General features: G+C 46.1%; 1 protein-coding gene across 1 annotated transcript; it reads right to left on the bottom strand.

Annotated features, from left to right (window-relative positions):
• Nucleotides 1–4,614: 4,614 nt before the first annotated feature.
• LOC134285208 (uncharacterized) lies at nt 4,615–12,261 on the bottom strand. Its single transcript, XM_062845565.1, has 2 exons — nt 11,730–12,261; nt 4,615–11,672 (listed from the first exon to the last, which is right to left on the bottom strand). The coding sequence occupies exon 2, from the start codon at nt 11,575–11,577 to the stop codon at nt 5,155–5,157; it is 6,423 nt and encodes a 2,140-aa protein (XP_062701549.1). The 5' UTR covers nt 11,578–11,672; nt 11,730–12,261; the 3' UTR covers nt 4,615–5,154.
• Between the last annotated feature and the right edge of the window lie 1,035 nt (nt 12,262–13,296).

The following is a 13,296-nucleotide window of genomic DNA, read 5'->3' as shown; positions in this document are numbered from 1 at the left end:
TTTCATCAAAGTCGCCCAGGAAACACTTTGTAGCAAGTACGCTTTATAATTTAATATGTTCCTTGGTAAATTTAAGTTATTTATATTACTCGTTATTTCGTTAATTGTTCTTTGTTAATTTATTCAAATTCATGTTAATTCGTTTTTCATATTTAATTCAAAATGTAATCACCGCCAAAAGCACTCCGTAAGAATATTCGACTGAGTTACCGACGCCTAAATATGAGTACCTTGAGTTCCCTTCGAATCAGCTACCAAGAAAGCGCGTGGCTTGGCATGCCTTTTTCGCGCCATGATGCCGCCCGTTCGTCGCTTGGGTCACGGCCAACGACCCGCAGGCAAATTAATTGAAGATGCGTTGACCTTTCTTGTTTCGGCATTCCACGCCTGTCACGAACCTTGGAGGGGAAGTTGACTGGAGGATTTGAATAGGCCGTTGGAAAGAGATGCACCACTTCGGGAAACATTGCGAATAAATTTCTTTAATATTCGGATTCGCAAACTTGACCTTCGGTTAGGTTCGCGAAGTCGTGGGACAAAGCCCAGAAATTTCGCGGTATCTGAGGATTCTCCCAGCTCTGACTCGTTCACTTTGTTCCGTTTCGTGGAAGAGGCAAGAACGGTCAATTTTTGTACCGTGCCGTAGTGTGATTGTGAAGGTGTGAATAGTGACATAGTTCCTTGGTAGATCGTTAACTAATTTATGTTCTTCGATATCCCTCTAGTTAAGCAAAGTAACAAGAGTGCTTCAGTTTTGTTAGCAGTAGGATAGTGTGTGCGTTGGTTTTGGCAGAAGAAGGTAATTTGTGCAATTGAGGTGCGGAAGCGTGATTCCCCTAGTAACCATATGGGCGTATCGCTTTGTTCTAAATAGGTTCGCGGCGAGACAGGCAAAGCCGACACACTACATCAAGCGTTACGACCGTTTTTGACCCCACGCGACGGCTTCAAAGGTTCCCGGGGTACACGTGGCCGGAGAAGGACGCGATCGTTAAAATCGCTCCTTGGCAGGCAAGCCCGTCGACAGTCAGCGTCATCCGTGGAGAGGATCTTTTCAAGCCAACCTCGCCGTCCAGCAAGCAACCGTTCCGCAGCAGTTTCCACGCGCCGACGGCGCCTCAACGGTTTTCGCGCCAGCTGCAGGACGAGAGTGAGCGTTTGTACCGCGCTCAGACGCAAGCCCGCGTTCCGGTGTGGGAGACACCCAGCGTCACCATCGTCGTCGTTTTCTTCAATCGCCTCCCGAGGCGAGAGCCCCCGGCAAAGGCCGGACGTGAGCTCCCTGCACAGCGTCGTCTCCCCACCCAATGAAACCCTAGGTAGAAAGAGTGAGTAACATTGCATGCAATTATGTTTGTGTCGTCCATGGCCATGTGACTCGATTGAGGCACAACACATAAATTTCTGCTAGTCCACCCCATTTCCTTTACGGTGGCACTAGTTTAGTAACCGGCGGAGAGCGAGTATATGAGATCGCCTCCGGCGCCCAGATCAGCATTGTGCTAACCCGTCTTCGCAAATCAAGACGGCGGTAGCATACCCACTCACCGAGAGTGAGAGACAGTGCCTGTATGTCGGAGTTCGGAGCAGTGTAGAGAGGAGAAGTGTTGTTGCGCGGAAGAGCAAGAGAGTCGCGCATGCGCGGAAGGAAATTAGTAGAGGGAATTGTTCACGCACACAGTCAGGGACTAGAGGGAAACTAGAGGGAAACTAGAGGGAAACTAGAGGGAAGAGAGAAGCCTAGGCCTAGGAATGAAAGCGAAAGTGCAGTAGAAGGGTGAATAAACTTTTGAACATTTGTAAACAGAGTCCCATGTAGTTTCAATTCCATGTATGTTGTCCTGTGGAGCAAGATGCAGATTTTGTAGTTGACCCGATACACGGTAGGAAATGCATAGTCCAATTTGAATGTAGTTAGTTGATGTCTAATAAGGTTTTATGTTGCTTCGCGTTCGTTTGTAGAGTTTTTGAGTATTTTGTGTAGTTTACTGGGTAGTCGGCCCGAATCCGATTTTGGATCGTTCTCTAGTCTTCCGTGGACTGGGACAGGTGGACTTTTTGGACTGGGCCCGTGAAGAAAACCCCCGCACTGGTGGGTTGTTCTCGGCCGAATATTGGAGGGATTTATTTACAATATTTCTCGAGGTTCGCTGTATCCACTCGGTAACGAGAAGTACGGCAGTCTTTTTGAGTCAGCCAGTCAGCTTACTTTCTAAGAATAGTGACCCTTCCCAAAGAAGGTCTCAAGCCGGGCAACGCACATCTCTGTTGGATGGTCTCCTTTGGAGTGGCGCATAAGCCATCCAATTACGAAAAGTAAGCGCGACAGGCTGGCCCCGTTATAACTTGTAGTAGAGCATTCAAAGACGCATCGTTTCGTGCGCTGAGATAGTCGTTATCTTTTTTGGTTCAATAGTTACAGGTGTTTTTCTTCAAAAATAATATATTTTTGAAAAGGTGATGTTTTTTATTTATTTATTTGGAGCAGGGTAAAGCCGATGGGAGCGGTATTCCTTTCGAATCGCTTCTCCCAAAACAAATCAGCTTGCTGAATATTCAGCATGTGATAGCTGAGTCGGCAGTGGCCAGTCAATGCTTTGATCAGAATGCTGCAATTCTGCTTTGACAGATTTGTATAATACTTCGCCACCCTTGGAGATGGCTTAGTACAATATAATTTGGTTTGACGACATGACTCCAAACTATTCCAGTATTGTCTGTGTTGAGTAGCAGCCCAGGTGTGAATCTGAAGCTTTACCCAACACTTCGATATCGGAATAGCTGGCTCAGGGCCAATGAAGTCATGTGATGCTCCAGTGCGAGCTAACTCATCAGCCAATTCATTTCCAGCGATGGAAGAATGGCCAGGCACCCATATAAGGTGAACAGCGTTTGCTGAATTCAGCTCCTCGATTTGAGTTCGACAAGCGATAACTATCTTCGACCTGGAGTTGGCCGAAGCAAGTGCTTTAACCCTTAAAAGATGTGGACAACTTTTTTGCATAGTTTTACCTCTAGCTTTTGACCCAGTGGGTGGATTTTCAATACCAAAATGTTTTTATCAAGGGGATTAGTTGTGCTATCATATACATATATAGAGATTATGTTATGCTAGAACATTTTGGAGATATAGCTGCAAATGTAGTGTACACCACTTGTTCTTCACTCGATTCCGCGTTTTATTTCTATGTACATGTGATATATTTCAATGGAAATTGCACATAAATCTTTGTTTGGATTGGGGCTGCTAGATAGAAATGTGTTTCGTCCAGCGGTTGACAAGGCCCCACGTTGTGTTATTTTTCTCCCGGAGTAGAGACGACGATTCACTTCACACAGTCAAGAGGGTAGCTTCTTCCGACGTCCGGTAATCCTCTCCAGATGCCATCCTGGTCACGGCACCAATGTTTCGGCCAGGATGTTTCGCCCCACGTTGTGATTGATTTAATTGCCCCGGGCGGCGGAGAAGAAACAACGCTTGACTACGATTTAACTTTACTTTATTCCCACCACTGAGAGGCAGTGCTCCTGCTCAGTGGTGATATGACGATACACACTAACATGACACAGTTTGCTCAGTCACCTTTTATAGGTGACTGATAGTACGGATAATGACACAAAACAGATAGAAAATAATAGAATGAATGTAGCCTCGCGCTGCGCTGCATGCTGCAGGGAGCCCAACGTGCGATTAGGCTGACGACGCTAGCATACAATAGACAGCGTGGCTGACTGGATGAATGGGCTGTTCCTCACACGCTTCGCAGCTTGGGTCGGTTCGAAGCTGCCTGTGGTGACGCCGGCCGACGACGTTGGAGCGAGATCCAACAAAATGTTTTATGTCCTTTTACAGCTATAACATAGATCTCAAGGTTATCCAAAACGTCCAGAAGTTTTGAACTTTATCTACTGAATACAAATAGTTGTGCTTACTATTTAAATCACTTGAACTTGATGAAATACATTCAAATATACATTTTGAAACATGAAATGATGGTAGTCATGACCTGGTGATATTCTAGACAACTTAAAATAGCTCTGGAGTTCTGATTGTAAGGCCTTTACCTGTAATAGTATGTCAAACTAATGTATGAATATCAGAACTGATTTCATTGGATCCATACATATAAATCAGAGTATAAAAGACTAACTGCACATCAATGGCGATACCTTAGGCCATCCAAATCATTCTGAAGTTAAGGCCTTTAAATCTACACCCGTAATAACGCATCGGGTGCATTTCAAACTTGGTATAGTGCGTTATGGTAGTCATAGAAGATCAGTTGAATCATATGATACTTGTATACACATCATAGAGGCATCCTGGATCATCCGAACTATTCTGAAGTTTAGAAATATTGTTTGAATTTGAAATGGTATATCAACAGAAGTGCACAAACATCAGAGTTTGCCCATTTGATTCATACACATAGTGCAAGCCACGGGAGGGAAGTTTCCAGAGCATCAGAGATATCTGAGGTCAACTTTCAGTATTATGTGGTTAAGGCCTTTAGATCTACACTCGTAACAAAGCATCCTGCACGTTCAAAACTTAGTGTAGTGTGTTTTGGTAGACATAGATGATAAGTTCGACCATATATCATATACCTTACTGTTGCGAAGGCAATGAGGATACTGGACCTAAATTCAATGAATTTATTCTCAAGGTGGGATAAATTATAAAATTCCTAAAAATACAAATTCATTAGCATTCTTACTCCTCTGCGTAATCATAATGAGCTTACTCTTAGTGATCCAGCCTCAGATCGTAACTCTCGCAACAGTGTCCCTTGTCGGACGATTGTGGAACCCCTTTCAAACTATACCAGCCAACGTCTTTTCTAGGATTAACTTGCAGGCCTCTTGCTCAACTATTAATTCCTAATCATATAGCAACAAGTTATAATGTCAACAAATTGCACCTAATCTTATACAGCATATGTATGCTCACCTTCGAAACTGTATCACCCAACAAATCTTAATTGAAACCGAATTCACTCTCAAGTGTAGAAATTATGGCGTACTCTAGGAAATAAATTCATTAAGTTAGATAGGCTCAATATTAATATCTAAAAAAGATTACATAATGTGCAGCGGCAACGTACTACTAAACAATTCGCAAGCAATGATGTAATATGATTGAAAACCGACAGTCTATTGTATCTTTGCCACCACGTTGGACGTCCCGCATACAGTCACTGGATCACCACCGTGTGTGTTACACAGTGGTGTAGAATTAGATGGGGTCGACCAGGCGTAGTTAACAGTCCCCCCCGAAATGCGCAATGGACTCCCGGGCTGCGTATTTCCTCTAACGCCGACGTCGAGAACAGCCAACAATACTGCTGATCGCTCGTAGATTCCACCGGACGCAGTCTGTACGGTGGCACGACGGACTTGACCATCTGGAGCCTTGTGCGTAGCAATGACTCTGCCCTTTGGCCAACAGTTTCGGGGTAACTTCGGGTCAACGATGATGACGATATCTCCAACGGTGATTGGTTTGACCGGTGTAAACCACTTGGTCCTTCGTGTAATTGTTGGCAGATAGTCTCGTAACCACCGCTTCCAGAATACGTTTGCCATGGCTTGGGACTGGGTATAGCAGTTTCGGAGGGTCACGGGACTATCATCAAATGGAACCCATGACCTCAGGCCATTTGCTGAACCTAACAAGAAGTGGTTAGGCGTCAACACGGGCGAATCGTCATTGTCTACCGGAATATCAGTTAGTGGTCTAGAGTTCACGATGTTCTCCACTTCTATGAATGCGTTTTGTAAAACTTCATCGGTGGGTAGTCTGCTTGGTTGCAACACAGCAAGATTTTGCTTAACGCTACGGATCAACCGTTCCCACGCTCCTCCCATGTGAGGCGAAAGAGGTGGGATAAAGGACCAGCGAGTGTGGCTTGAAGTGAACTCATTTGCAAGTCGGTCGTGGTCGAGCTGCTGCATTGCGAACTTTAGTTCCTTGCTGGTAGCTTGAAAGTTGGTTCCACGGTCGCTGTATATGACAGCGGGAACTCCCCTCCTAGCCATGATGTTCCGGATTGCCATAACGCACGAGTCGGTTGTCAGTGTGTGAGTGATTTGCAAGTGAATGGCGCGAGTGGTTAAGCATGTGGCGAGAACCCCCCACCGTTTCTCGGAGCGACGACCAACTGAGACTAGCATTGGGCCGAAATAGTCCACTCCCATGTAGGTGAAAGGACTACTGAAAGCTGCTAAACGTGACTGAGGAAGGTCGGCCATCAATGGTGCTTGCGGGGTTGCCTCTTGGATTTTGCAATATTGGCAATTTCGACGAACCGTGTGATATGTAGCCTTGATTTGAGGAATTCGGTAACGCTGCAAAAGCTCGTTGATGATCGTGGCGTGGTTCTGGTGATTAAACTTTTCATGAGCGTCGGCTACGATTAACCATGTAATACGGTGTTGCCGCGGTAGTATTATAGGGTTGGCAGCATCACGGTTGACGAATGGACATGCTTGAGTTCGTCCGTGGATCCGAATAACTCCGTTTTCGTCAACGAAAGCGCTACGGAATAATGGATTGTTTCGAATGATTCGCTTCGATGAGCTGTTGGTGCAATTTGTAGTCAGAACAGCGATTTCATCTGCATAGGTTTCTGATTGTGCCTGGCGAAACAAGTAGTTTTCAGCTTTAACGAACTCTTCCTGAGTTAGTGGACCATTGAAACGTGGCTCCATTTTGGTGGATCGTCTTAGGTTTCCGATGAATCTGTAGAGGTAAGCGGTTCGTCGAAGCAGATGAGACCACTTGGAGAAATTGTGTGGATCGATTATTGGCTCCGCTCCGGTTGTGTGAATAAGAAGGTGTGGGCGTAGCTCTTCAACCGTCGAACCCCCAAAACTGGGAGAGACTGGCCACGAGTCCTCGTCGTGCCAAAGAAAATCTGGTCCACGGAACCAACGGTTGTCGGACGATAGATCCGGCAGTCTTGACCACTTTGTCCCTTCATCGGCTACATTTAGTTTTGTTGAAATCCAACGCCATTCGTTTATCTCGGTCGATTCCAAAATTTCACTCACCCGAAAGGCAACGAATTGGCTGTAACGGCGATGGTCAGATTTCAGCCAACAGAGAACATCTTTGGAATCTGTCCAGAAATGTCGCTTGCTTATCGTGATTGAGAGAGATGCCATTATACTGTCCGCCAACCGAACACCGAGAAGAGCTGCTTGTAGTTCGGAGCGTGGAATTGATAAGAATTTTAGCGGAGCTACCCTGGTCTTTGCTCCCGCTAGTGCACATTCGATAATATTTCCCTCCTGGAATCGTAGATAGGTAACAGCCGCAAACCCGTTCTCACTCGCATCAACGAATGTGTGCATTTCAACTAGCGCTTGAATTGACGTCACACTTCGGTAGCAGCGCGGTATTTCAATCGTTTCCATCTTAGGAAAGACGGATAACCACGTCATCCACTTTTCGAACTGAGTGTCTTCAATGGGATCATCCCAGCCGACAGGTGTTCTCCAAATCTCTTGCAAGAGTACCTTCAGGAACATCAGTATATGTGCTATGAAGCCCATTGGATCAAAAATCATCATGAGTATTCTAAGTACTTCACGTTTGGTCGGTCGGCGGCTGCCTGACAACAAGTATTCGTCATACCTGGATGATTTTTTGTATGTAAAACAATCAGTTGATGTGTTCCAAAACATCCCGAGAACTTTTTCGGTTGTATCTGTCTCCCCGATGTCCAAATTCTTCTCGTTTGAAGCCGTCTCTGTCAGTGCAGCTTGAACTGTTGTGGAGTTAGAAATCCAGTGATGAATTTCAAAGCCACCGTGCGCGTGAATTTCCTTCACCTCTTGGGCCAGATTTACAGCTTGTTCCTCCGTTTCCACACTAATGAGCATGTCGTCGACGTAGTGTCGTTTGATTATAGCCTCGACTGCTTCTGGATGGTCTTGCTCAAACTGTCTTGCATTGCTGTTCTTCACATGTTGGGCAATACTTGGAGAGCAGCAAGCACCAAAGGTCAATACCTGAACGATGTAAATGCTGGGTTCACTTTCACCATCATTCTTCCACAGGAATCGTTGAGAATGTTCATCTTCTTTGCGTATCTGTATTTGATGAAACATTTCTTTAATGTCACCACAAACTGCTACTCGGTGCTCACGAAATCTAATCAGTACAGATAAAAGCGACGTCAGTTGATCGGGTCCTTTCAAGAGAACAGAATTTAGGGAAACGTTATGCACAGAAGCCGCTGCGTCCCATACTACCCGTATCTTGTCCGGTTTGTTTGGATTTACAACTGCGAAAACCGGTAGATACCAGACTCGTGCATGTGGTTCGTTGATTTCATCGGAAGTCAGCTTTCTAACGTATCCCTTGTCGATATGCTCATTAATCCTTTGCTTGAGCGCCTCAGCTAGAGTTGGATCCTTATTCATCCGATTTTCCAAACACTTCCACCTCCTAACAGCCATTGATTCGCTGTTTGGCAGCCTAATTTTGTCGTATCGCCAGAGAAGGCCGGCCTCGTAGCGATTGTTCGTTCGACGTGTGAATGACTCTAACAACGCTTGTGCCCGCTGGTCTTCTTGAGAAAGAATTATCTTGTTTGGTTTGACGATTCCCATGCTATCCAACGAAAAGTAGGACTTCATAGCCTTGTGGAGACTGTCATCAAATTCTTGATTACATTCACACTTTTGCACACTATGGTAGTTTGTATATGCAACAGCATCAGCTTTTCCAGAACAGTTCCCGTAGATCATCCACCCCAAACGAGTTTTCACGGCGATAGGCTCATTCCATTTTCCTTCTCGGCTCCTTGTGCTGTGCCCGAGATTGGCGTAGTCCAATCCAATTAGAAGTCGTGGGCTGACTTCCCGATACGTTTCGAGGGGCAAGCCTTTAAGATGTGAAAATCGTTTTTCCAGTTCAGGGAATAGCATCGTCTGAGGACGAATCTGTAGAGAGGATAGAGTGCTGATTCCTAAAAGATCGAACTTTGTCGCTTCGCTGTTTACTCCGGATATTTTTAGGTTGACTTGCTGTGATTCATTCTCAATTTTACGTGTTCCACCAGTCCACTTCAAACATAGCGACTTTTTGGGCCCCTCTACACCTAGTTCTTCGGCAAGAGTGCTCTCAATAAGGGTGAGCTCAGATCCGTCATCTATGAATGCATATGTTTGTATCGTTTTCTTTGGTCCGTACAGTATGACCGGGACGATGCGGAACAACACTGCAGACTGTCCTTGGTGCACATTACAGCTTGGCTCGGGTTCAGTCGGCTCTGATAACGATCCAGAAGATTTGGAGTTCTGGATATCTGGTTTATGGAGAAGGGGATGATGCAGAAATGCACATCCATTCGTGTCACACTTCTTTTGCTGCTTACAGGAACCATTATGCTTTCGTAGACATTTGCGGCAAAGCTTGCATTCTTTCACTGTCGCCCATTTCGACTCGTAGTTGAAATCGACAAATCTGCTACACTTGGCAATAGCAGGGCAACTTCCCTTGCACACCAAACACGGTTCTCTGATGGGGCTCTGAGTTGAAGCAGATATCAGCTTGCTCGGCGAATGAATTGCATTCTCATCGTTCTCTTCCGATTCGGAGTGGAAGTTCAGGAAGCCATCCTTCTTACTTCCTCGAGTTCTTTGCTCCTGGCCTGAAGTAGCCATCACGGTGCTTGCGTCTTCAGCTATGGTGTATAACCAGGTACTAAAGTCCGCTAGATTAGGATCTGCATAATTCCGAGCAAACCTTGCCCAATCTAACTTCAGAGTTGCCGGAAGGCGTTCGATCAATTCGTAACGAAGTGACGCATTGAAAATAAAGTCGTTGACTTCGCAAGCTCTAACCGTGGCGACCATGTTTTTCACTGTTAACGCAAAGTTCACTAGTGACTCAAGTTTATCTGTATTCGGTTGAGGCAAATGTCTAATCTTTTTGACGATCGACTGGATGATTGCCTCTGGGCGGCCGTACAACATCTTCAACGTCGATAAAATATCCGCCACGTTCGACGGATGGAGCAACTCACATTTCACCGCTTCTAATGCTTTCCCTTTGAGACATTTGCGTAGTCGGAGCATGTTCTCCTCGTTTGTGAACCCGCACATCTGCGTAGACGAGTTGAACATGGCATAAAACAGTGGCCAGTCCTCTAATGAGCCATCGAAATCTGGCAGATCCCTGGACACCGCCTGTCGCGCTGCAATTTGACTTCTGTTGAGGATGCAGACGGTCTCGTCATCCAACGCTGGTGAACCTGAATCCTGCTGAGCTGATCTAATTGGTGTCGAACGTTGACCTGGAACAAATTCACTCACTTGATTTGGATTCATCGCCGGGACAAATTCTCTCCTAGCTGACGGTTGGCGAAATGGTTGTCCAACTGGAAGTTCTCTGGAATGTTGACCGCATTGCCTTTCTGGTTGCGACGAAAGCACGACTCTCGGTTGACTCTGAGGGTAGACGGAATGTCCTTGGTTACCTCCAACATGGCAACGTTCGTTCTGTCGAAGTGTGTGAACGGCATTCAGCTGGGTGCTGTTCGCATAGTGCACTCCTTGCGAGAGACGGTTGTACTGTGGACGCGTGGACGCAAACGCAGCCTGATGATCTTGTTGAATCGGCTGCTGTACCGACGAAAAGGGTAGATTTCCCGAAAGGCGTTGGTCGCACCGGTTTGATCGGAGAATTGATGGATATAGATTACGCTGGACCTCCAGAGCGTGGTGCTCCTCGAGTTCGCCCGAACTGTTCGGGGTTTGCTCATTTGCCACTTCCGCTACTAATCCAGAATCCTCGGCCTCACCGTGACGCTCTGTTTCGGCTAACCATTCTTCAATTTTCGATAGCTTTCCTTCAGCACTTTCCTCAGTCACAGACGATGTTTCGCTTACACACTCTTTCAGAAGCTTATACTTTCGCTCCAAGAAACGCTTTTCTAACTCAAACTCGTCCTCCAGTTGTTTCATCTCCAGTTCTCTTAACCGCCTCGCTTCGCTCCTTGAGCTGGCCTTGCTGTTCGACCGTAATGATGTGGTCTTCCTTTGGGAGGCTACGTTTCGCTGCCTATCAGCTATGCGGTCGGCATTGGTGGGGGGCACGATAGACGAAGAAGCTTTGCAAATCGGACACACCCAGCTTACATTGGCGATGTCTTCCGTCACATGAACGCATACGAAGTGAAACCACCTATCGCAACCATCACACTGCACCATTTCTTCATTGTCACGTATCTCACACAACTGACACCTATAATCTACATTCCTACGAACTTCGCGTAACGGATTCCTTCTAACGTTATTCGCGGTACCGGCGTTGACAATGGTGTTTGTTTGACCGATATTGACAGGATTTCCAGAGCTTGTACCGGCTACTCCGATTACGTTATTATTGGCAACATCAACATTTACCTTGAATCCAGTGCTAGGAGGGGGTACGATGGCAACAGAAGGTGTACTATTCGAGCCGCTGGCCGTGATCCCTGCAACTCCATGGTCGTATCCATCGACGCGGCCAGGTAGCGGTGTTCCATCAGTATTCGTTCCAACAGCCGCTGATTGTCTCGACATTGTAAGAGAATTTTATAAAATGTTGCGAAGGCAATGAGGATACTGGACCTAAATTCAATGAATTTATTCTCAAGGTGGGATAAATTATAAAATTCCTAAAAATACAAATTCATTAGCATTCTTACTCCTCTGCGTAATCATAATGAGCTTACTCTTAGTGATCCAGCCTCAGATCGTAACTCTCGCAACAGTGTCCCTTGTCGGACGATTGTGGAACCCCTTTCAAACTATACCAGCCAACGTCTTTTCTAGGATTAACTTGCAGGCCTCTTGCTCAACTATTAATTCCTAATCATATAGCAACAAGTTATAATGTCAACAAATTGCACCTAATCTTATACAGCATATGTATGCTCACCTTCGAAACTGTATCACCCAACAAATCTTAATTGAAACCGAATTCACTCTCAAGTGTAGAAATTATGGCGTACTCTAGGAAATAAATTCATTAAGTTAGATAGGCTCAATATTAATATCTAAAAAAGATTACATAATGTGCAGCGGCAACGTACTACTAAACAATTCGCAAGCAATGATGTAATATGATTGAAAACCGACAGTCTATTGTATCTTTGCCACCACGTTGGACGTCCCGCATACAGTCACTGGATCACCACCGTGTGTGTTACACAGTGGTGTAGAATTAGATGGGGTCGACCAGGCGTAGTTAACACTTACCGATCATACTAAGGCCGGGGTGGCCTCTGCTGTACATAGTAGCCGTCTCCATTCCACTCGGTCCATGGCTGTTTGTCTCCAGTTCCGCACTCTGCATAGGGTCCGCAGATCGTCCTCCACTTGGTCGACCCACCTAGCTCGCAGCGCTCAACGTCTTCTTGTACCGGTCGGATGACTCTCGAGAACCATTTTAGTCGGGTTGCTATCCGACATCCTGATGACGTGACCCGCCCACCGTAGCCTCCCGATTTTCGCGGTATGGACGATGGTTGATTCTCTCAGCAGCTGATGCAGCTTGTGGTTCATTCGCCTTCTCCAAGTCCCGTCTTCCATCTGCACTCCGCCGTAGATGGTACGCAACACCTTCCGTTCGAAAACTCCAAGGGCGCGTTGGTCCTCTGCACGTAGGGTCCATGTTTCGTGCCCATAGAGGACGACCGGTCTAATCAGCGTTTTGTGGATGATTAAATTCGTGTTACGGCGAACTTTATTCGATCGTAGAGTTCTGCGGAGTCCAAAGTAAGCACGATTTCCTGCCATAATGCGCCTCTGAATTTCTCTGCTGGTGTCGTTGTCGGCGGTCACCAGTGAGCCCAAGAACACGAATTCTTCAACCGCCTCGATTTCATCACCGTCGATATAAATTCGGGGTGGCGGGCGCGCTGATCCCTCCCTGGAGCCCGTTGCCATCATGTACTTTGTCTTCGACACATTAATGATTAATCCGATTCGCCTGGCTTCACTCTTTAGTCGGATGTACGTTTCCGCCATCGTCTCAAATTTACGAGCAATAATCAATATCATCAGCGAAACCAAGCAGCTGAACGGACTTCGTGAAAATCGTTCCACTCGTGTTTATCCCCGCTCTCCTAATTACACCCTCTAAAGCAATATTGAACAGCAAACACGAAAGACCATCACCTTGCCGTAACCCTCTGCGAGATTCGAAGGGACTCAAGAGTGTCCCTGATACTCGAACTACGCACATCACTCGATCCATCGTCGCCTTGATCAACCGTGTCAGTTTATCCGGGAATCCGT

Source organism: Aedes albopictus, chromosome 1, assembly GCF_035046485.1.
Source record: "Aedes albopictus strain Foshan chromosome 1, AalbF5, whole genome shotgun sequence".
In the NCBI taxonomy this organism is placed as follows: domain Eukaryota; kingdom Metazoa; phylum Arthropoda; class Insecta; order Diptera; family Culicidae; genus Aedes; species Aedes albopictus.
The sequence above is the reverse complement of the archived record's forward strand: the minus strand, read 5'-3'. Positions and strand labels throughout refer to the sequence as shown.

Excerpts from the sequence above, each read along its gene's own strand:
- LOC134285208 (XM_062845565.1), bottom strand. The coding sequence starts at position 11,577 with ATGTCGAGACAATCAGCGGCTGTTGGAACGAATACTGATGGAACACCG.